General features: G+C 42.2%; 1 protein-coding gene across 2 annotated transcripts; it reads left to right on the top strand.

The window, feature by feature from the left end:
• The first annotated feature begins 183 nt into the window (after positions 1–183).
• fam114a2 (family with sequence similarity 114 member A2) lies at positions 184–22,443 on the top strand. 2 transcript variants are annotated; one of them, XM_076274113.1, is made up of 14 exons: positions 184–289; positions 4,102–4,330; positions 6,091–6,190; positions 6,354–6,458; positions 6,935–7,026; positions 7,828–7,962; positions 10,681–10,845; positions 14,826–14,946; positions 15,125–15,213; positions 15,329–15,439; positions 16,644–16,789; positions 19,529–19,601; positions 19,811–19,864; positions 21,045–22,443. In XM_076274113.1, exons 2-14 carry the CDS (start codon positions 4,115–4,117, stop codon positions 21,141–21,143), a joined length of 1,506 nt encoding a protein of 501 aa, XP_076130228.1. In that variant the 5' UTR covers positions 184–289; positions 4,102–4,114; the 3' UTR covers positions 21,144–22,443. The 2 variants fall into 2 exon arrangements, with proteins under 2 accessions (XP_076130228.1, XP_076130227.1); XM_076274112.1 differs by having other exon boundaries at positions 6,932–7,026.
• Positions 22,444–25,282: the final 2,839 nt, after the last annotated feature.

Here is a 25,282-nt window from a genome sequence, read left to right as displayed (position 1 = left end):
ATTGTGAGCTTGTGAATATCAATATTTTTTTTTATATTGTGATCTCACAATATTAAAGACCCTATTTTTACTCTATGGTTCTGTCACTGATTAAAGATATGCCCAAAGCGCTTGGTCATCCACATCCATAGGGGGCGATCTGCCTTTCTTACGTACTCAATGAGTACGACTTTCCAGCACGTAGATGAAACTCTCGGAACAAAACAAATCCCATCAGGACAGTACAGCAGCCCAGTGAAGTGACGTGGCTCACTCTTTGGACCACTCGACGCAGAAATTGATGATTAATGTAAGTTTTCATTGGGATAGCTGCTACTGGTTTGGTTCGTCGTAAGTCCTTTCATTCTAGATACTTATTTTTGATATGTCCGAATGGACTTACAGAACGGAGAGTTTCGCTGTATTCTAAATACAAAGCTAGCCAATTTCCCATGCTGACTGGATGTTTTGACATAAGAAGGCAGTAAACTCAAAGACAAATCAAATTCATAAGTGTATTTCTTTTAAAGAAGTCGCACTGTTGTGTTTCACTGTTATGACACCACATCTAGCATAGCCTGTCAGATAACGTTGAGGTTGCAGAAGAAACAGCTAGTTTGCTACTTGGAATGTTGTGTCAGCATAAGCTTAGAGAGAAAGAAATGAAATCGTATGGTGAATGTATTCCTTATTCCTTGCAACGGGGGCTGGTTTTGTAACTGCCTAACTTTTAAGCAAAGATCCTTGATTACTAACAACCCTCTCTGCGTTACGTGCTATTGAGCACAGCATGTATTGAGTGTCACTTTGGTCTTGTAGTCTACTTTGTGCACAGTTATGACACGGTCTTTCCCCTTGTGCACGCAATATTGTTATTGATTACTGTTGACAACTCTGACCTGACTCAATCCTTGACAAAGCAAATGCTGGCTGCTGTACTGCGTACCGTTTGTTTACATATGCATTGTTCTTCCCTTTTACTGAATTTAATGTTTGCAGCCATAGCTAGCTAGTGTAGATTTATGAACAGTAGATAGATACGCCCTTATGGTTAATTGAAAATTAGACAAGACGCCGCATTCTGGACCATCTACAAACAAGGCTGTCACGTTGTGTGCTTGAAGGTTTTCAACACGAGCATTACGCTAGTCATAGCAGTGAGATGCTCACAACCTTTACAACGAGTTGGGCAGCGTATAGAGTCAGGTAGCGGCGCTGTAAAGTGCAAAGCAACCGGACGGAAACAAATGCCTCTGAGAGGTTCAGTCATGACAAGTCAGGTTGCCTTTATTGTGATAGGAAGTGAAGTGAAGAGGTTGACGAGAGAGAGAGGGTGGGAAATGACTAGACTTAAGACTTAAGTATAAGTATATATACTCTTTTGATCCTGTGAGGGAAATTTGGTCTCTGCATTTATCCCAATCCGTGAATTAGTGAATCACACTCAGCACACAGTGAACAGTGAGGTGAAGCACACACTAATCCCGAAGCAGTGAGCTGCCTGCAACAACAGTGGCGCTCGGGGAGCAGTGAGGGGTTAGGTGCCTTGCTCAAGGGCACTTCAGCCGTGGCCTACTGGTCGGGGTTTCGAACCGGCAAGTTACCGGTTACAAGTCCGAAGCGCAGTAGGCCACGGCTGCCCCATCCTGAACTCGGGTCCCCATGGGCACCAGGACCCAAATGTGGTAGAGGTGGTGTAGCCAGTTGTGCCACTATGGCAAGCCAATTGAGCATTTATTCAGATATCTTGATATCAGGCATAATTGTCATGTACATGCAAGCCATTTCTGTTCACTAGTTAACTAGTGAGCCATTTCTGTGTGAACTAGTTAACTAGTGACAGCCAAAATGCTCACTAGTTAACTAGTAAGGCCCAAATTCTCTCTAGTTAACTAGTTCATATGTTTCATATCTAACTAGTAATGCTCAGCATGTTCACTAGTTAACTAGTGGACACTGAAATGTGCACTAGTTAACTAGTTTAAAGACTTCTATATTTTACTAGTCAACTAGTAAGGTACAAAAATGTTTACTAGCTGACTACTGAATGTCAAATTCCCACTTGTTAACTTCTATGTAATTTGGCCAGCCACTTGGGCATTTATTCTGAAACGTTTTGTTGCTAGGCAACCATATACAAATGCCTCCAGTTTTATCGCGATTTTCAGACTAATAACTGAAAAACTAAAGTTTGTACACATTAACTGAACGAAGATTACAGCAATACACCATAACTTTGTCACTAGACATGTTATCAAAACATATTTTTATGCTCAAACGATCTTAGTTTATAAAAGTTTGCTCTTTGAACAGCCTGGACGAAGTCAGCCATGTTTTCTAGGTTTCTGAGTCCTAAATAGACCAATCAAAATCATTGTTCCGCCTTCTTCATTTGCATGCAAGTGCGACATTGCACACTAGTTAACTAGTGGGACAATGTTACGTCCCACTAGTTAACTAGTTGCACAAAATGCTAGCCGTTTGTGTATTTATTCAAATTCCACTAGTTTACTAGTGTGAATGGCATTTTTCTCCTGCTAGTTCATTATGGACAGTGTTTTGTCCTCACTAGCTAACATGTAAGGCTCAAAATGCCCTCTATAAGCTAGTGAAAGGCATTAATAATGCAGATATGCTCACTAGTTAACTAGTGAGCATGTCCTGTTCCATTACTAGTAAACTAGTAAGGCCAAACATGTCAACTAGTTAACTAGTGAAGGCCAATGTGTCACTAGTTAACTAGTAAGAGTACCTTTTGCATTACTAACTAGATAGCTCCAAAAACAGCCACTAGTGTGTGTCTTGTGCGCACTAGTTAACTAGTGAGCTGCTTTACTGCCACACATGCAAACTAGTAAGACTTAAATGGTTCCACTAGTTAACTAGTGGACAAAAACGGTCAGCTTGTTTGTGTTTTTAGGTGTAACTAGTTAACTAGTGAACAAAATATGCATGCCACTAGTTAACTAGTAAGGCCCACAACACCCTCACTAGTAAACTAGTGGGCTTTTTGGCCTTTACATGTTAACAAGTGAGCGTTTTGGCATCTCACTAGTTAACTAGTGGGGCTGCAATGGCCTTCACTAGTTAACTAGTGGGCATTTTGGGGCACACTAGTAAACTAGTGACACTTTTTTGCACCTCACTAGTTAACTAGTCGAATGGAAATTGCCATGACTAGTTCACTAGTGGGTGTTTTGGTGCACACTAGTAAACTAGTGACACTTTTTAGACCTCACTAGTTAACTAGTGGGCATTTGTGTCTTCACTAGTTAACTAGTGAGCAGTTCTGCCTTCACTAGTTTACATGTAAGTGTCACACTGAAGCCACTAGTTTACTAGCTAGAGTTCCTTTGGCCAGCATGTTAACTTGTGTGCCACATGCAAATGTTGTGGGTGGGATTTCATGAAATTCTGCACTGTGATTGGTTGTCATGTTCTATTTGGACATAGGGAGCCAATAGAAAGCCTCAATTTCCAGAATTCTCCGCCTCCTAATTCTGCACCACTATTTGACTAGTGTGAATTTTGTCTTTAACTAGTTTACTAGTATACATTTATGACCTCACTAGTTAACTAGTTTGGACAAATGATGCATCAACTAGTTAACTAGTGAGCCTGCTGCCATCACCTAGCTAGCTAGTAAGCCATTTATGGTTCACTAGTTAACTAGCGACATTGACCTACTGCAACTAGTTAACTAGTGAGGTGTTTTGCCTTCACTAGTAAACATGTGCACATTTTTGGCTGTCACTAGTTAACTAGTGAGACCCAAAAGCCTTCAACTAGCTGACTGGTATGCATTTTGGCCTTTACTAGTTAACTAGTAGACATTTCTGGCTCTCACTAGTTAACTAGTGAAGCTAAAATGTGTTCACTAGTTAACTAGTGAGCCTTTTGGCTCCCACTAGTTAACTAGTGTGCATATTTTGGCCCTCACTAGTTAACTAGTTCACACAAACATGGCTCACTAGTTAACTAGTTGACAAAAATGGCTTACATGTACATGACAATTATGCCTGATATCAAGATATCAGAATAAATGCTCAATCGGCTTGCCATATGCCACAGCTCCCCGTGCCACTCAGGGTTCTATTGTTGTTTCTCTTGTCCTCCTTGCAGTGTGGAATGTAAGATGTCGGACAAGGAAAGCCCCACAGACCCTGCGACCGATGGACTGCAGGAGCAGACGTCCCCCAGCCCCTCCGACAACTCGAACGAGGCGGCGAGCGAGATCGCCCCCGACGTCGCACCCACACGCAAGATGCGCAGACGGCCGGAACACAAAGCGCCCCCAGCGGACGTTCCCAATCCAGTGGAGAAATCCGAAGCCACAGCAGAGGTTCCGAAGGTAAGGATTACGCCACTCTGGTTCTTCTTGTACTTTGTGCAGTCCCATTGGAGGACCCTGTAGTAGACATCCAACCTCAGTGAAGAATAAGAGATCATACTGAACTACACTTTGACGGGAGAAGTTTCTTTTGCTGTGCAAATCATAACAGTATCCTGTATGGACTGTACTGTCCTGTATACTTTATAGACGTGTTTATAGACATATGTGTATATGTAAACCCACTTACATACAAATGTGTAGATTGAAATCTGGCATGTAATGTATGTTTTTGTATAGGTTGGTAGCACAGAAATGAGTGTCTGTGTTTTGTGTCCATGGTGTGTTAGCTGGAAGCGGTGTGTTTTGTGTCCATGGTGTGTTAGCTGGAGGGGGATGTGTGTGTTATGTGTGTGTCTTGTGTCCATGGTGTGTTAGCTGGATGGGCATGTGTGTGATGTGTGTGATGTGTGTCTTGTGTCCATGGTGTTAAAGGTGCGATTTGTAGGATTGTTACCGAACGTTCTGTAGGCCAAAATCAAAACACTGGTGAACGTTCTCAAGACTACCAGACGCGAGCCTCTTCTGGGTTTCCAGATGTAATGAAGACTTAGCTAACGTTAGTTGACCTGCAGCTGCTTTAACGTTTCTCCAACCATGACCCAGCTACACATTACGGAAACAGTGAAAACAAAACATACCTCTCTAACTAACGTAACATATTTAGCTGAAGTTAGCGATGCAGATGAAGTTTAGCCTAGGCTACCTGTTGTGGAGAAATATGGCCAGCTCTGCGTCAGACTTGATATTCTTCGTTTGACGAAGACGTCACCATCTCAGGAAGCTCCTCCGATGTCCACTTAATTTGTTTCTTGTTTTAATTTTGGAAATTTGCCTGCCTCTCGTAGGCGTTCATGACTACAACTGACAGCTGTTGACAGTTGGCCTTTGCTAATTTATCAACCCAAATAGGAGGACGCGCTAGCCCATTATTAATACGCTATTCTAGAATGAATCGTTCAAAACATAAACGAAAATTCCAAGAGATTCCGCCCCGTAACTCATTTTTTTTCATGGGTTTTACGGGGTTTTACGGGTTAGAGTAATGTTGTCAAATAAGCCATTACTTCATTCATCGTGTTTCCTTACTTTCTGACAACATATGGTGATCATTTTTGAAATGGTTACAGTTTATTTTCCATTATTTCCTACATACTGGACCTTTCACTGGAAGGGGATGTGTGTAATGTGACTGTGTGTTGTGTGTCCATGGTGTTAACTGGAAGGGGATGTGTGTAATGTGACTGTGTGTCTTGTGTCCATGGTGTGTGTGATGCGTGATGTGTGTATTTTGTGTCCATGGTGATGGTCGTGTGTCCATGGTGTGTGTGATGCGTGATGTGTGTGTAGTCTGTCCATGGTGTGTGTGTGTGATGTGTGATGTTTTTATTGTGTGTCCATGATTTGTCCATGGTGTGTGTGGTGTGTGTATCTTGTGTCCATGGTGTGTGTGATGTATGATGTGTGTATCTTGTGTCCATGGTGTGTGTATCTTGTGTCCATGGTGTGTGTGATGTATGATGTGTGTATCTTGTGTCCATGGTGTTAACTGGAAGGGGATGTGTGTAATGTGACATGTGTGTCGTGTGCCCATGATGTGTGTGATGTGTGTATCTTGTGTCCATGGTGATGTGTATCTTGTGTCCATGGTGATGTGTATCTTGTGTCCATGGTGATGGTCGTGTGTCCATGGTGATGTGTATCGTGTGTCCATGGTGCAGGCATCCAGTGAGACGGCAGTGCAGCAGGGTGGATGGGGATACTGGGGAAGCTGGGGGAAGTCGCTGCTCTCCACAGCAACGGCCACCGTGGCAACCGTAGGTGAGTGAGCACTGAGAGCTCTTACACACACACACCGACACACCCACACACACACACACACACACACACACAGAGAGAATGTGTGTGTGTTCAGTGTGTGTGTGGTGATGTACATGTTATCTCTCTCTCTCTCTCTCTCTCTCTCTCTCTCTCTCTCTCTCAGGCCAAGGCCTGTCCCAGGTGATTGAGAAGGCAGAGAGCACGCTGGGCATCCCCAGCCCAGAGGAGCTGTCTGCACAGGCTCCGGAGGACAGCAGCAGCACAGACGGTACAGCCACACCAGCGCTCTGGAAATATCTCCCAACACATATAATAAAGTAGCATTCTTTATATCTCAACACATATAATATATTAGCATTCTTTATAATATTAGCATTATTTATATCCCAACACAGGGTAGGATTTTTACAGCGTTGTCCGTGTCCCCTTGAGTTGTCTGTGATGCCCCAACGCATATAATATATTTCCCCAACACAAACATATATAATATAGTAGGATTCTTTATATCCCAACACATATAATATATTAGCATTCTTTTGGTAGCTATTATTGGCTTTGCACTGTTTGATTGAAGTTTCATTTGAATTTAATTTGAATTTCTCACTTTAAATATGTTTGCGTGTGTGTGTGTGTGTGCGTGTGTATGTGTGTGTGTGTGCGCGTGTGTGTGCGCGCGCGTGTGTGTGTATTTGTGCATGTGTGCGTGTGTGCATGTGTACATGTATACGTGTGTGTGTCCAGCAGGGGGCACTGTTGGTGCTGAGGCTGAGGGTGACATGGCGATGGCAGGTGCCCTGGGGATGCTGTCATCCCTCACCAGCGTGGTGCAGAACACAGTGAGGACACAGAGAAACACAACACAACACACCACAACACACAACACCACACACAGCAACACAACAACACAACACACAACACACAACACACAACACACAACACACAACACACAACACACAACACACAACACACAACACCACAACACAAAACACCACAACACACAACACACAACACACAACACACAACACCACAACACACAACACCACAACACCACAACACACAACAACACACAACATCACAACACACAACACCACAACACACAACACCACAACACACAACACCACACACAGCAACACAACAACACACAACACACAACACCACAACACACAACACCACAACACACAACACACAACACACAACACACAACACACAACACCCAACACCACAACACCCAACACACAACAAGACAACACACAACACCACACACAGCAACACAACAACACAACACACAACACCACAACATCACAACTCACAACTCACAACTCACAGCTCACAACACCACAACACCACAACACACATCACAACACACAACACACAACACACAACATCACAACACACAACAACACAGCCACAGCAGAGCAGATTAGTTTAGCTTTTTAATGGTTGTTTAAACGCTACTAGCACTATTTATGGTGAAATGATCTCTGATCACTGCTAGACCCCACCTATCTGAATACAGCCCTGGAGCAGAACACAGTGCAGTGCAGTCTCTCTCTGCTGAGTTTTAACTGCACATCTGCTCTCCATTAAGATGGCGTCTGTCCTGCTGGGTTTGTGATGCTCGCACGTTTCCTCTGCAGGGTAAAACGGTCATCACGGGCGGCCTGGACGCACTGGAGTTCATCGGGAAGAAGACGATGGACGTGATCGCCGAAGGAGACCCGGGATTCAAAAAGACCAAGGGCCTGATGATCAGAACGTCCACACTCTCACAGGCAAGAGCCGAGTCGGAATCTCAACTTCACTGTATTCCATACGGCACCAGAGACGTACGAAGTGGTAGCCAATTACAAGAGAGAGAGGGCCTGTCTCTGGCTGCTTATCAAGCTGCTTTTAGTAGATATCTGGCTGCTTATCAAGCTGACTTTAGTAGATATCTGGCTGCTTATCAAGCTGCTTTTAGTAGATATCTGGCTGCTTATCAAGCTGACTTTAGTAGATATTTGGGCAACATTTGTAGTATTTGCATTTTTGACTTTAAGTCCAAATGGTTATTTCTTCACATTCTGTTGCTATTTCTGGGTCATTTTGAACATTTTAAACTGAACAAGTGATAGCCCCTTTAAAGGAACACGCCACCCAATGTCAGTAGTAATATATGTTCTTACCTTAACTTTCACGAGTTGAGTCATACCTCTCCCGTGTCCGTACGTGCACTCAAACGCTCTGGTGCGCGGCTGGACTGTGTTAGCATGTTGCTATGCTAGCGGGCTTTGACGGCAACTAAGCGTAGAAGTAATCAAAAACATCCACGTTTTACCGACTTAAATACAGTTGCACGAGTAGTTGATAGAAATGCTACGGCCACGCAACGTGAAACGTGGTGATTTTCCAAGCGAATAAACCGGAGAACTACAATGTGTGGCGCAATAGCACTTGGGAGTACTTCGACCTAGCGTAGTAGTATTGTTAACACCTAATTGTAGATCCTATCCACCACAGAGTTTAGAATCCATGCTGGATCGACCCTCAGCCTCTCCCTCCCCTCTGAGCGAGAGAGAGGCACACACACTAGAGATGCGCTGATGGGCTATTATTTCAACCATAACTGCATAGCAAAACTTATCATCCATCAGCCATCCATCAACACCAAAGTTTTTTGACCAATTTTCGAAACGGCACCCGCCGACCATCCGCTGGTTGTTTTAATGTAGGCTATATGGGTGATACAGCGCTGCTGACGTGAGGCTAGAAAGCCCTTGCCTGTTCTAGGAAGACTGATCCAATGCAGCAAATATATTAAAAGGCTAAAGTCGTACATTGGCTATGTTGTAGCCTATCCCCAGAATATCAGCAGCAAACTCAGTCTCTGTCTCGCAAAACAGTCTCCAAATAAAACGCACATCGGCCTGTTGCCTTTTCTGCCAGCTTGTGAAAATATATCATCCAAAATGCTTGATTGCATTCTCCACATTTTTAGCTACATTTTCATGTACCACATCAGCATTTTTGTTCAGTGAATCTTTTGTAAATTGCTTTAAAATGAATTGCGCTGTCTGTCTGAAAAAGACGCGCTCGTGCAGTCAAAATGAATGGGAGTCTTCAGAACAGGCTTTCAGTCACCCTGACATAACAGTGTGTAAAGTAGCCTATAATGTGAATGACTTGTTATTTTATCAAGGATTTCTTTCTTTTTGCAAAAAATAAAGTACAATAGGCATTAATTAGTAGGCCAGGAGCATGTTGAAATTATGTGGCAAATTGCGTTTTTTATTACAATGATAAAATTGTAAAAGGACGTGACCGAAGCTGAGGCAAGCCAGGCAATAGGCCTATAGGCCCGACGGTAATTGTAAAGCAATTTACAAAAGATTCACTGAACAAAAATGCTGATGTGGTACATGAAAATGTAGCTAAAAATGTGGAGAATGCAATGCAATCAAGCATTTTGGACGATATATTTTCACAAGCTGGCAGAAAAGGCAACAGGCCGATGTGCGTTTTATTTGGAGACTGTTTTGCGAGACAGAGACTGAGTTTGCTGCTGATATTCTGGGGATAGGCTACAACATAGCCAATGTACGACTTTAGCCTTTTAATATATTTGCTGCATTGGATCAGTCTTCCTAGAACAGGCAAGGGCTTTCTAGCCTCACGTCAGCAGCGCTGTATCACCCATATAGCCTACATTAAAACAACCAGCGGATGGTCGGCGGGTGCCGTTTCGAAAATTGGTCAAAAAACTTTGGTGTTGATGGATGGCTGATGGATGATACGTTTTGCTATGCAGTTATGGTTGAAATAATAGCCCATCAGCGCATCTCTAGTGTGTGTGCCTCTCTCTCGCTCAGAGGGGAGGGAGAGGCTGAGGGTCGATCCAGCATGGATTCTAAACTCTGTGGTGGATAGGATCTACAATTAGGTGTTAACAATACTACTACGCTAGGTCGAAGTACTCCCAAGTGCTATTGCGCCACACATTGTAGTTCTCCTGTTTATTCGCTTGGAAAATCGCCACGTTTCACGTTGCGTTGCCGTAGCATTTCTATCAACTACTCGTGCAACTGTATTTAAGTCGGTAAAACGTGGATGTTTTTGATTACTTCTACGCTTAGTTGCCGTCAAAGCCCGCTAGCATAGCAACATGCTAACACAGTCCAGCCGCGCACCAGAGCGTTTGAGTGCACGTACGGACACGGGAGAGGTATGACTCAACTCGTGAAAGTTAAGGTAAGAACATATATTACTACTGACATTGGGTGGCGTGTTCCTTTAAGTCCTGCTGACTGCAGGGAAAGGTGAATGTGGCATTCTGTGTGGTGAGGTTTTAAGAAAGACCCTATAAATCCTGCCAGCTTCCACATTATGCATAAGCTCAATGTGTCTTGCTGATTGGTCAGGTTAAGGGAATGTGTCTTGCTGATTGGTCAGGTTAAGGGAATGTGTCTTGCTGATTGGTCAGGTTAAGGGAATGTGTCTTGCTGATTGGTCAGGTCTTGCGGGAGGCTAAGGAGCGGGAGCAGCAGCAGCAGCAGATGGGCGATGAGCTCTCCTCGGACATGGAGAAGAAGGCCCACTACGGCATGCTGTTTGACGAGTTTCAGGGTCTGGCCCACCTGGAGGCGCTAGAGAGCTTGTCCAGGGAGAGTGAGATCAAGGTGAGTCTGCTGAAGATTTGGGCTCATGAGGTTTTAGCATTGATTTTTGTTTGGATTGGCTTATTTGGACAAATAAAAGCCAGTATAATTTTGTTTCAATTTAACTCATAAAAGAGCTCTTATTAATATTTTATATTGTTGTTTGGTATTGTTGCCAATGAAAAGTCATTGTCCTACACCATGAGTCTCCAACACGTTGCTCTAATTGCTCTCAAGCTGCATGCCGCCCCCTTCTGAGCTAGAGGCTGAAGCAGTAACCTACATTTAAACACAATTGTTGCTGCCAGGCATCAGCCTATGAATTTTATAAAAAAGTAAATCATGCATAATTTAAAAAATAACTACATTTAGGCTATCTTTGGTAGGCCTATGTCTCACAATAAAACGCAAGAAATAAAGGACTATATAGCTGACTCGAATACAAGCCATGGCCAAATAAAGGTGCTGTGCTTTGCGCAGCCTAAATTTGAGGATTTACGAGTCTCCTAAACATTCCTCACCCGTTATCTAGACATGCATGAAAACATTTGAAAACAAAACTCACTGCCATGTAGCCTAATATTTGATCGCTGTTTTGCTACTAATTATCTTTCACGTAATGAATACGCACAGAAAGTGAAAGTAGGCCTACTGTGCGCTTCGTGTCTGTAGCTGTCTGTTCACGTCCGCAATCGATTATAACGTCAAATGGAGAAGTCAGCATGTTCTCTCGCGTTATAGGCGGTCATGCTTCTGTGTTTGCAAAATTCCTGACGGTTCCTGATCGCTAAACGTTTGTTTTCCTTTCCTGTCGATAGCGGTTGATGTTGAAGCACCTAGGCTATAATTTGACTTCAGCTGTGACAAATCGTGCTGAGAGAGAGAGAGCAACGAGAGAGAGGCACCCCCAAAGTGGTCCTGCGCCCGCATGTGTGTGTCTCTGCATGGGGTTCAATTGAAGTCAGAGTTGGTCCGTCAATAGTCCCGCATTCAGGCCGCTCCATTATTATCGTCAGACAGTGCTGTAAAATGTGTGGGAATTTCTCACATTATGATGGCTAGATTTGCGGGACTTTTATTATTATGCTCAATACTAAGTAATAATTTATTTGCAATACCCGCAATCCCGCGCTGGAATTTAGACCCTGGTTTTAAATGCGCATTTTACTTTTTTTCTCTCGGTGACCAGCCAAGCAATTGTTCTGCTGCCAGCCTGTGCCAATATATCGTCCAAAATGCTTGATTGCATTGCATTCTCCACATTTTTAGCTAAATGTTCATGTACCACATCAGCATTTTTGTTCAGTGATTTTTTTTTTGTTGTAAATTGCTTTACAATTAGCGTCGGGCCCTTGTCAGCAGCCTTCAGCTTGCCTCTTGCATATTCACTCATTCGTCTTCAGTAACATTCCCTATAGAATTCTCAATATTTTTGGCCTCAATGTGTCCAGTTACATAGTCTGTTCTTGGTCTTGGATTTTGTGAAATATATTTCTAAATATCACCTGCTTGCAGCAGCTTCGGTCTGCACTTCCTTTTAAAACCCCATCTTTTTCTCTCTCCAGCATTTAATCTGCTGCCGGCTTGTCTCTCCACATCGTCCAAAATGCTTGATTGCATTGTATTCTCCACATTTTAGATACATTTTGGTCTACCACATGGCATTTTCTTTCAGTGGATCTTTTGCTTTGCAATTACCTTCCTCTTGGCTGCCTTCACTCCTTCATCTTCATTAACATGAATCTTTTTGGCCTCAATAATCCAGTTACATAGTCTCTGTTTTTGGTTTTGGATTTTGTGAAATACATTTCTAAATAAATGCAACTTATAGTCCGGTGCGACTTATATTTGTATGTATGTTATATTTGTATTATATTATATGTTTTTTTCCTGCTCATGGCGCATTTTTTGACTGATGCGACTTATACTCAGGAGCGACTTATAGTCCGGAAAATACGGTAAATCAGCTTTTTACCGCCTCAAAAATATTGCCAAACTTCAAAACATGATTTAGAAAACCTAATTCATGCATTTATCTCCAGCAGGGTTGATTACTGCAATGGGCTTTTCACAGGCCTTCCTAAAAAGACTATCAAACAGCTTCAGGTGATACAAAATGCAGCAGCCAGGATTTTCACAAAAATTAAAAGAGCTGACCACATTACTTCAATTCTTAAGTCCCTGCACTGGCTCCTAGTAAGTCACAGAATTGACTTTAAAGCACTACTGCTTGTTTATAAATCAGTAAATGGAACAGGACCTAAATACCTATCAAAATACCTATCAGACATGCTTCAGCAGTACACACCTTCTGGACCTCTACTGTTAGTAAAAGCTGCTGTTAGAACTAAACATGGTGAAGCAGCTGTTAGCTGCTATGCGGCTCAGCTCTGGAACCAACTTTTGGATGACATAAAAAATGGCCCAACTGTAGCCAGTTTTAATCTAGACTTAAGACCAAGCTGTTCTTAGATGCCTTCTGCTAACTGCACTGAGTTACAAATTCGGAATCTGCCTTTAAATTATTCTACCTTGTGTCTTTTATTTTGTCTGTTTAATTATTCTTTATTTTTAAATGATTTTACCTTGGGTTAGGTTAAATGATTTTACCTTGTGTGTTTTATGTTTTCTTTTTTGTTATGATTTTTCCCTTTTAAACTATTATTTGACTATTGCCCTTATATGCCTTTATTTGCCATTACTGTTTGCTTTTGTTTTGTGAAGCACATTGAAATGACCTCTGTGTATGAAATGCACTATATGACTTGACTTCACTTCACTTGTCAGTGAGGACTATTAAAGGTGCTCTAAGCAATGCCACAGTGTTTTTTAGGCTAAAACATTTTATGTCACCTAACCAATCGCTAGCTATCTGTGTCCTGAATACACTGTAAAATCTCTGTGGACAGCCCAGGCTCCAAAAACGGTAACAAAAACAACCTGGGCAAACCTAGCCCATAAAAACATAACAAACTGTTCCAGCAAATCACAGACGAGATGCGCGTTTAGGAGAGTTTCAATTGCACGGGAGGGAGGGGGAGGAAGTAGCGAGCTAGCTCTCTGTTTTGTTTGAAAGTCAACAGAAGTGACGTTACCCAGCATCGCTTAGAGCACCTTTAACTCATTGAGTGCCAAAAACGTAATATTACGTTTTTCCTTCCCATGCGTTGAGTGGCAAAAACATAATATTAAGTTTTTAGCTCTTTTTTTTTTTATTACGAAACTAGACATTCTAACACACCTTATATGTGATTTTGGGAACTCTGTGATGAATGGAAATGAAATATATGACGATCGAAAACTCATGAAAACGCACAATCTGGACATTTTATCTGGACATTTAATCTTAAAACTCTGCTTTTGATGGTTGCCGCTTTGGGTTGAATCAGTGACACATGCACGTCAGGTCAAAACCAGGCCATTTTCGTTGGTTTATCACTAGGTGGTAGTCTCGCCAGGTCACTTCCCGGAAACTTTACAGGCAACACTTCATATTTCATCAAAGACGCTACATCTCCATTTCTAGAAATAAAACAGGGATTTTGATAAAAACTAGCAACTGTTTAGCTTGGGATTTCTTAGGAACAGAGGCATGTAGAAATAAACGGTTTGTACCCACTGAGAGCTTAAAGTCTCACCTTTCAAACAAGCCATAGTATGTGTCCATAGCTATAACATAGAATACGCTGTGGCTCTACAAAAATCGTCAACAATGATCAAGATTGCTGGCACTCAAAGCTGCTGGCCAAAGCTTCCGAAAACAGCGTGGCATTCAATGAGTTAAAGTAAGGCAGGAACCAGTTTTGAGGACTATTAAGCAGAAACCAGTCTGTGAGGACCGTACCAAAGTAAAACAGGAACCAGTAGGTGTGGACTGTTATTAATTGAGACAGGAACCAGTCGGTGAGGACTAATAAAGTAAGACCGTTGTGTGGACCGTAATTAAGTACCGTACTTCTGAACTGTAACCATTCACTGGTGCCTGTTATGGCTGCATCCAGGTGAAGTCTGTCCTGACCTCCATGTCTGGGGACGAACTAGCCCAGCTCAAGCACCATCTGGAGGAGATCAAAGAGCCCTTCTCCCTGGAGGAGTTCGATGATGACGAGGACGACTCAAAAGGTAACACCACAGACAGAGAGTGTGCGTGCGTGCGTGCGTGCGTGTGTGTCGGAGAGAACCACAGCACAGCATCTGGGGTCTTTTCTCACTGTGTGGAGTACAGTAATGAGTAACATTTACTATGAGATTCTACAGGGTTTAACAAAGTGACCTTTTTCATTTTCCATTGTTTTCTCAGAGGACCGTGATGGTGTGGAGTTTGTGAAGGAGTTAACAGACGCTATGAGTCGTTTGCATTTGTCCACTACAGCAAACAAACTCAGTCAGGTGTGCCTCTGACCATTTCAACATCAATTCAGTTCAGTTACTCAAGGCCACTGACTAATCTGTGTGTATGTTTGTGTGTGTGTGTGCGTGTGTGTGTTTGTGTGTGTGTGTGCAGGCTACAACAAATGTGCACAACCGCATCGCTGATATCAAATCGGCCACAGCGTTGCCGCCGCAGGAAGAGGATGGGACTGAGGAGAAAGCTGTACCAAAGTACACTACAGAGGTACCATGAAATAGTTCCCTTCACTGTAACAAAGTGCTCTACAGAGGTACCATGAAATAGTTCCCTTCACTGCACCAAAGTTCTCTACAGAGGTACCATGAAATAGTTCCCTTCACTGCACCAAAGTGCTCTACAGAGGTACCATGAAATAGTACCCTTCACTGTAGCAAAGTGCTCTACAGAGCTACCATAAGAGTTCCCTTCACTGTAGCAAAGTGCTCTACAGAGCTACCATAAGAGTTCCCTTCAATGTAGCAAAGTGCTCTACAGAGCTACCATAAAAGAGTTCCATACATTGTAGAAAGTACATTACAGAGGTACCATAAGAGTTCTCTTCATTGTAGCAAAGTGCTATACAGAGGTACCATAAAAGAGTTCCATAAATTGTAGAAAGTACATTACAAAGGTACCATAAGAGTTCCATTCACTGTAGCAAAGTACACTACAGAGGTACCATAAGAGTTCCATTCATGGAGATCTTCTTGCCCCACTGTGATTGGCTTGTTGTCATGACATCAGGCTGATTCAACTTAAGATCTGGCTGAATGTGATTCATGCTGGACTTTTGCACAATGCAAACATGCGTCAAGTCCACCAGTGCATCAAGTTCAGCCAGATTAGCACTGCACTGCATCAAGTCAAATAAGCCTATTGTCTGTATGAGAAAATGTTCCATCCGTCATGGGAAAGGGCCCTTGTCATAATGAGCTACTCGATGTCTACTTTGTGCTCTGTTGTCACCTCTGCTGTCATCTCTGATTCGCTGGTTTCCTAGGTGACGCTAGGAAAGAGGCCACATGTTTCTTGTGGGTTTGTGGTCCACTGGTGGGTTGCTGCTGAATGGGTTGTATGATACATGTAGGAAATGTATCATACATATAGGAAACATGCAGTGCCCCTAAACTGTCGACTGAAGCTGGTGGTGGTCTTTTCTCACTTCTGTTTGGTGTGTGTGTATGTGTGTGAGAACAGTCTGTTTGAGCCTGTTGCAAATACCCTTCTGCTGATACTGATGTGCCATCAGTCTCCATGTTTAACCCTTGTGCTAATACTGATGTGCTGTCAGTCTCCATGTTTAATCCTTCTGCTAATACTGATGTGCTGTCAGTCTCCATGTTTAATCCTTCTGCTCCTACCCCTCTGCTGTGACGCTTCTAGTCACACTTGACCATGTGTTGACCAGCACCTACCACTCTGCCTACAGGAAGTGCACTCCTCGGCTATCAGAGGCCTAGCAGAGCTCACGGCGAAGTCCATCGAGCAGTTCCACAAGGTGGCGCAGGTGACGCTGCACGGCGGCGGCGGCAGCGCGGAGGTGGCCACTCTGGAGCAGGCCCGCGTCCTCGCTCAGTGAGTCCGGTCCTCGTCCTCTCCCTTTAAAGCTGCAGTTGGCAAGATTTGTTTTGATCATATTCACTGAAACTGATACTGTGCTCCCACAGAACCACATAAATCAGCCGGTTTTTAGAAAAAAAAACCTGCACTTCTACTTCCACCTAGAGCCTGTTATTTGTTTTGCAAAAATCCACAGCTCCCGGTTCTTCTGGTCCAATCAGAGCAGGGCTGTGTGAGATCTGACTGTCAATCACAGTCTGGTGCAGTCTGGTCCGCACTGACGAGCATGAACTCGATGAGTGGGTGATCGGTGGTCAAGGATTAAAGTTCTCCGTCGTAGGACGGATTTCCGTCAATTTGATTTTAGAAATGTCATATTTGAGATCGATGCAGATCCGATGAGAAAAAAAATAGGAAGGGGGGGGGGGGACTGGGGACTGTCACCTTTGCTTTTCCTTTTTTAAGGCAACTACAAATATTAAGTAAATGTTTAAGACCTAATAGAACTTAGAACTTTCTGTGTCTCAATCAGTGACCGCTCAAGAAGATAGCCTACGTCAGCCATGAGTTTCGCTTTGTTTATGTTGTAGCTACACACTTGTCTTGAGCGTTTGCTTAAAAAAAAAGAACACGTATGGAGCTATAACGGTCTAAAAGTTGGATTATAGTGACACAATCGAGACAGCTGATGAGGTTGGCCAATCCGTTTAACTTTTTTGGATATGAGAAGAAGCGTATAGTGTTCTTTCCGTGCATCAATGTAGACAATTTCTTACTATCGCGAACTCTTGTCAGGGGAGGTCATTCATTTTGGGTGTCATATGACTTGAACAGATAGCCTGCTATGCCACCCGATGTAGGCTACTATTATTGTTACAGTTTTTAATCAATGCAACTAACATTATGTGTAAAGCGACGCAATATAAACCGTATAGCCTATGCAATTTATTATCCCGTCTACTATGACAACAATGTTTTTCACAATTTGCGACGGAAGGTTTTGTCTGAGCGTAACACGTAAAATAATAATAATATTGTCATCATCGTGAACTGTCGAGTAAGGGGGTCAGTCGTGTTTGTGACGCACAGACAGCCTTAGCCTATTTTGCTTAGGCCTCACTTTTAACGACAGTAGGTTGTGAGTGTATGTTGACAAAAAATAATCATGCAATTAAAATAGTCAACTTAAAACGTTGCTATGAAATATTAATTTATAGCACAAAACCATAACCAGTAGGCCTACCAGAACCTGCATATTAGCGTCATGATTTGTGTGCGTCTATTTGGCAAAGCCACTAGCTGTCATGGATGCGTTGTTGCTAAAGGAAGGCAGGTGTCAAAAGTTAAAAAAATAAATGGAGATGGGCAGCTGTTGGAAACGGAGGAGAACTAACAAGCCATGGTGTAAAGAAATTAAAGTGCCAGGGGTTTGCTTTTGCGCGGTTCGCTGCAAGAAAATTGTTTATGGATGCAATAGGAAAACGTTTTAGCACGCCACCAATCAGAAGACCGCCATAAGGTTAACGTTCGTGCACTTCAGGACATCTTCCCTACCTGGTGCAACTAGCCACCACGACAGAGGTAGGCTACGTTAATTTATGGCTGACCGTTTTTACGTTTAGAAAGTAGGCTACGCATGTTCCTTCATAGCGCAACACGACCTGTCCTTCACCATATCGCAACCTCTTGTCAACCTTATACAATCTGTTGCTGAAGACAAAAGCGCCGTCTCTCCTGCATGAGCACACACAGTATTGCTGCTCATTGGAAAACTGAGTTGTCTGTAAAACTCAAAATTACCATGTTTTCATTAAATGAGGCAACAAATGGATGAACAATATCTAGAATGTTCTGATTCGTTACTTTGATGAGGAAATGGGAAGTCTTGCAAACTAGATTTTACTTGGTGTTGAATTGCATATTAAAAAGAAAAAAAAACTCCCCTTTAAACACTGCAGTAGAAAAGAACAGCAATGGCTAATCAGCAATGGTCAGGGATGGTACTAAAATATATTTTTGTTCATCAGGAAAACTCAATCTCAATCAAGAACACTCAATTCGCCTTATTCACATGGTGGCCATTGGCGGCTAAAACGAGGCTACAGGGTACACAAACTATAGGATTGTTATGTTCTATGCATTCACCTGTAGGTGGCATTAATTATATAGTAAGTGTACCCTGTAGCCTCGTTTTGGTTTAAACAATGGCCGGCGTGTGAATAAGGCGAATACTCCCTTTACTTTGCTGTTTGCATCTTTTTGTACATTAAAAACCAATAGGTCGCGACCGCAAAAGAGGTGCTATCTCTAGGTATGAACAACGTATGACTTACGGCCTGAAAAAAGTTCAGTCAAACGATTTTTTTTCACTTTAATCCCTGCGTCGGTGGTAGTGGGGGAGGGACATGAGAGTTGTAAACATTAAAAATGTTGGCTAAGTCCCCTCAATCTGTCAGACTTGCCAACTGCAGCTTTAACTTGGTCATCAGTCTTAATCCTAAATCGGTCGGTTTCCTGGTGTGGTTAATCCGAAATCCTGTTTCCTAGTCCTAGTTTCCTGTTGTTTTTTTCAATCAGTGTTTTCTCCACACCCCATGTACCTCACTGTTGACTTTGTTTGTAAATATATTGCATGTTTGTGTGTTTTTTGTCTTTTTTTTTAATATTCTTTTATTTCTTTGTAAAGCACTTTGGTCTTAAATATGCTTTAGAAATGAAACACACTTCCTTACTTGCGTTGTTTTCTTTCCCTAGGATCACGGTTCTGCTGTGTAAGGAGATCTCTCTCCTCTCAAAGAGCTTCACTTCCTGTCTCACCAGTGTTGGGGTATGAAACCATAGATATTTAAAGACACCTGCTCTTTGTGTCTGCCACTCCTATGTCACTGACGTGCCTCTATGGTGCGAACATGAAGTTTAGGGAAACTTCTTCAATTTCAGCGTAGGGTGGTGTCTTTACATACATTGCTCTGTTTCTCTTTTTTATTTATTCCTTTTGAAACGTATTTTAAAAACATCCATCTTTTTGTCTTGCAGGCAAATGAAAAAGGGGAGGTCCTCAACCCACTGATAACTGGAGTCTTTCTGGAGGTATGTTGCACACTCTCTAATCGGACAACAGATCATGCAGGCATTTATGAGTTCATAAACATGAGTGCAACCTGACAGACAGAGCATACACACACACACACACACACACACACACAGAGAGAGAGAGTTACAAAAGAGTGTGCAGACACCTTGTCCAGGCGAACCTGTGGAGATGGCTGAGTTCTCCCAAAACTTTACCGGTCACATCATTTTACATTATGAATTTAAATTTAAGCTCCCCAACATCCCAGCAGACAGAAATTGTGTCGCTTTTACGTCATATTTTGTCAAGCGATACTTGTCGTCTGGACTATAAATTAGCCTTAACCATTCCGCTTCCACCCTCTCTGGTTGGTTTTTGTTAGGGGTTGTTTGCATTTGTTGCGGTTGTTTGGTGTTTGTTGGGACCTTGTGTTAGTCCAGCCTCTGTGCTCCTAGGGTTGTTTGGGATTGGTTAAGATTGGGTGGGGTTAGTTGAGGTTTGTTTGGGGTTTGTTTGGGGTTGGTTAAGGTTTGTTGGGGTTTGTTGGTATTTGTTGGGGTTTTATTTGTATTTGTTGGGGTTTGTTGTGTTAAAGTCCACTGCTTGGCTCCTAGGGTTGTTTGGGATTGGTTAAGATTGGATGGGGTTGGTTGGTGTTTGTTGGTGTTTATTTGGTGTTTGTTGGGGTTTGTTTGGTGTTTGTTGGTGTTTGTTAGGGCCTTGTGTTAAAGTCCAGTATATGTGCTTGGCTCCTAGGGTTGTTTGGGATTGGTTAAGATTGTGTGGGGTTGGTTGGTGTTTGTTGGTGTTTGTTAGGGTTGTTTGGTGTTTGTTGGTGTTTGTTAGGGCCTTCTGTTAAAGTCCAGTCTCTGTGCTTGGCTTCTAGGGTTGTTTGGGATTGGTTAAGATTGGGTGGGGTTGGTTGGGGTTTGTTGGTGTTTATTTGGTGTTTGTTGGTGTTTGTTGGGGTTTGTTTGGTGTTTGTTGGTGTTTGTTGGGGCCTTGTGTTAAAGTCCAGTCTCTGTGCTTGGCTTCTAGGGTTGTTTGGGATTGGTTAAGATTGGTTGGGGTTGGTTGGTGTGTGTTGGTGTTTGTTAGGGTTGTTTGGTGTGTGTTGGTGTTTGTTAGGGTTTGGTGTTTGTTGGTGTTTGTTAGGGCCTTGTGTTAGAGTCCAGTCTCTGGTCTTGTCTCCCGCAGGCATCCAACAGTGCCTCCTACATCCAGGATGCCTTCCAGCTCCTCATGCCCGTGCTGGAGTTGGCACACATCCAGAGGACGAACGACGCTGCCAAGTAGACGCTGCGCCCACCCACCACACCTGTTGTGCCCGCCATGCTATCTCGCCGTGCCAACACAGGATTTCATGCCCTCAACACAGGACCCTCTAAGCCCTCTCCTCTGGAAAGGGAGCGGGAGGGGGCATTGCTCCAGAGTCCGATACTACAGTGTGTTTTTATGAGGGGGAAGCGGTAACAGTAAATGCCATCAGGATATGAAGATGGGCTTAATTATCACAGACCTATCAGAGTCACTCCTGTTATAAACATTTGCTCATTAAGCAAATATAAAGTCAGCCCTAATATAAACATTTGCACATTAAGCAAATATAAAGTCAGTTCTATTATAAACATTTGCTCTTGAATAATATATATCAAAAGTTTGAGCACACTCATAAGAAGATCTATAGTGTCCTCTCCAGAATAGTAAAACATGTAAGAAGCCAAAACCTTACCCTGTGACCAGGAATGGATTGTTTTTTAAAATATTTCCAAAGTCAGAATGGACAATTGTTAGATATTGCAAGGAACAAGTCACACAAAATGCACTGTTAAAACTGCTCATAACTAGACTAGTGTTTGGACTAAGAATAAAACGGTTGTTTAGGTACAGTAGTGTCTAAGAAAATGTAGATAATTATTAGTCTTTTGCCTTCCCCATTTGTCATTCCTATACATTTGCAACATTTAGCAGATCTGCATCTGATGCAAAAATCATTCGACTAATTAAGGTCTAAGATAGGATATGAAACTGAAGATTTTCAACACATCATAGACGAAAAAGCGATTGCCCCAAAGTAGTTTTAATGATTTAAACAATTTAAACAAGGCCATATATATAAAGTGGGGAAATAATAGTGTGATGATGCTCTGCTCAAATGTGTGACTGATGCTGATCTTTCAATGTAATTGTATAATTTTACAAGCAGTTTTACTGGTGCCACATTCAATGTTCCTTATGTACTATACATAACATTGTTCCAGTTGGACATATATAAACAATTGACTTATATATATATATATATATATATATATATATATATATATTAAGGCATAAGGTATTTTCCACCAGTCAGTATAGGAAAAGTTCAGACAGGGTGAACAAGATCCCAACGTCTAGAGGAGGGGCAAGTTTAATTACTTAAATTAGTGGCATTGTCTTTTATTTTGCAAGGACTTTTATTTTGCAAGGATTTGCTGGCTCTCACTACTACAGTATATACACACTTGTCAGTGTTGAGTTTTCCCAGTGCCCTGGGTCTAATTTATGGATATATACATTGTCTGTATTTTTGGAATAAATGTGCTTTCTTAATTAATGCAGATTGTGAATATGTTGTGCTTTCACTTAGGTTGTCTGGAGTGGGGGGTGGGGGCACATACTATATCATGGGGGCTGTTATATCATAAAGTTTTTGCCTTTCTGTTGAATTTGGTTCAACTTAATTCAGATGCAGTTTCCACTTTAACCATGAATATGATGAACAGAAACAAAACCGCTTTTTTGCTAGGACATTTTAAAGGGGGAAGGCACGTTGAGTGTGTATGGATCCACTTCTCAACTACTTTATGGCCACAATGTCATGTTTGCTGCACATTATCAGTCTAACAAAATGGAAAGCCCATCATTTTTCTGCATAGAACACTGAGGAATACTTCACTTTCAATATTACTGTACATTTGGTGTAGCTTTAATTATATTATTTTTTGACAATAACAACTACAGGACATACTGCACATTTATATTAAAGGTGTTCTAAGCGATGCTGGGTAACGTCACTTCTGTTGACTTTCAAACAAAACAGAGAGCTAGCTCGCTACTTCCTCCCCCTGCCTCCCGTGCTGCTCCCGTGCAATTGAAACTCTCCTAAACACGCATCTCGTCTGTGATTTGCTGGAACAGTTTGTTATGTTTTCATGTGCTAGGTTTGCCCAGGTTGTTTTTGTTGGCGTTCTTGGAGCCTGGGCTGTCCACAGAGATCAAGTTTTTTTTACAGTGTATTCAGGACACAGGCAGCTTGCGGTTGGTTAGGTGCTGTTTGCATCATACATAAAATTTCCATAAAATGTTTTAGCCTAAAAAACGCCTGGCATCGCTTAGAGCACCTTTAATGAATATTACCGCTGTACTTCACCAAATGTAAACACACTTAACAGTTCAATATATGTGTTTCCCCCTCTCTTTTGATGATTACAAAATGGCCACACTAATGTAAAAAACAGGAACAGGAATGAATGAATACATAAATAAAGGAAACCATAGAAATAGAAAAGTTAACCAAATAGTATCAGAGAGTAACAGAGTAAAATACAATAAAAGAGTGACTATAAATTAGTAATTGATTTGACCAAAACCCCCAACCAAGGAAAACTAACAGTCTAACCTCAGACTGGAGTCAATTGCACTATAGAGTACGGCACCAAATCCTGAGGAGTATACTATGAAGCAAGGTTACTGAGTACGGCACCAAACCCTGAGGAGTGTACTACGATGCAAGGTTACTGAGTACGGCACCCAATCCTGAGGAGTGTACTACGATGCAAGGTTACTGAGTACAGCGCCAAATCCTGAGGAGGTTACTGGGTTACTCGGGTAACTTCAGGAGTAACCGCTGATCTCCAAACAACACGTCACTTAAGAATCAATAGCTGCTCAGTACAGTGTTAGAGATCAGCGGTCACTCCCAAGGTTACCCAGGTTACAGTTGCCCTGCCCTGGGTTTAGGGCTCTTGTCTGAGCATAAAGAGTAAATACATTTGAAATATATGCTGAAGACAGATCATTCACAGCCTTATACAATACAATACGATTCGATACAATACTACTTATTTATACATAACAGACACAACATATACACATATTAACATCTTCCTGACACAGAACATACATTTGTACAAAACTGAATATACATTCACACTTGAATTAGGATTGCAGCTGGTTCAGTTTTGTTCTAAGTGTCTAAAAACAGTTGTTTGGGACTTGTTGCTAATGGCTGCTTACATCTCGTGACAGTGGGTCTTGAGCTGTGGTTTATATGCGTCTTGGGCTTTAGACCAGATTTTTCTTGGTCAGTTGCGTAATGATTTTTAGAGGGTGTAAGATAGCAATTTTTGGATCATGCGCCAGACCACACTTATTTCTTTTATTTACACACCCGTGGGCGCAATGTTCAATTAAAGTGGAGCGCATGGCGAAACATCGATCACTGAGTTGGGTGTAAGATGAAGACTTGCGTTGCGCTTGGCGACGGGTGTAGGATAGGCCCTTAAAGTGTGTCGCGTTTAAAAGAAGGGACTCTAAAACGCCTGTTACAGACCAGAAGCTGATATTCGTTGTGCAAAACATGAAAGGGAATCAGATGAGGTTCATCAAGCCAGTCTGAGTATGCTCCTAATAAGGGTTTCCTGAAAGCAGTGTGCTATAGGAAGGCCAATAATCTTTGATTAGATTAACATTTTTAGATTATAAAGTCTGATCAGATTTTAATTTGATAAAGTCTATGAGAGATTATATATTATGACGGCCAAGTATTCGTATAAAAATACTTGCTTGATTTCAACATCATGAAGTACTGGGGACAGAGGACAGTTGGAAGGTTTGAAGTTGGAAGTCTTACAACAGCTTCATTCTGACAACTGGTCATTATGCACCTGTCCTAAAACTCCATGTCTGAGTCCAACATTATCCTTCTACAACAAACAAACAATCAATAAACACACACCATATAACACAATATCATGAACTCAATCCTAAACTCCACTGTGTGGACATCATGAACTCAATCCTAAACTCCACTGTCTGGACACAATATCATGAACTCAATCCTAAACTCCACTGTGTGGACAACGCACTGCATCTCAGATACGATGTGATGACGTTGAATGCAACATGATAGCATGATTGTGTTGAAAACAACATGATAGCATGATTGTGTTGAAAACAACATGATAGCATGATTGTGTTGAAAACAACATGATAGCGTGATTGTGTGGAGCTCGCTCTGCAGATTCCGGTGTGATCTCTCCTCTACAGGATGCTGTGGTGACCCTGCAGGCTCATGTGCTTTTGGTTATTTGTGGTCTGCAACAAACAAAAGAGACAGGTGTGGTGTATAAAGATCACGCACACACACACACACAGACATACACACACACACA

Source organism: Alosa pseudoharengus, unplaced genomic scaffold (assembly GCF_046254945.1).
Source record: "Alosa pseudoharengus isolate Yale_2024_CS ecotype anadromous, Long Island Sound unplaced genomic scaffold, YU_APseudo_1.1 YU_APseudo_1.1_scf_8, whole genome shotgun sequence".
NCBI lineage: Eukaryota > Metazoa > Chordata > Actinopteri > Clupeiformes > Clupeidae > Alosa > Alosa pseudoharengus.
The sequence above is the reverse complement of the archived record's forward strand: the minus strand, read 5'-3'. Positions and strand labels throughout refer to the sequence as shown.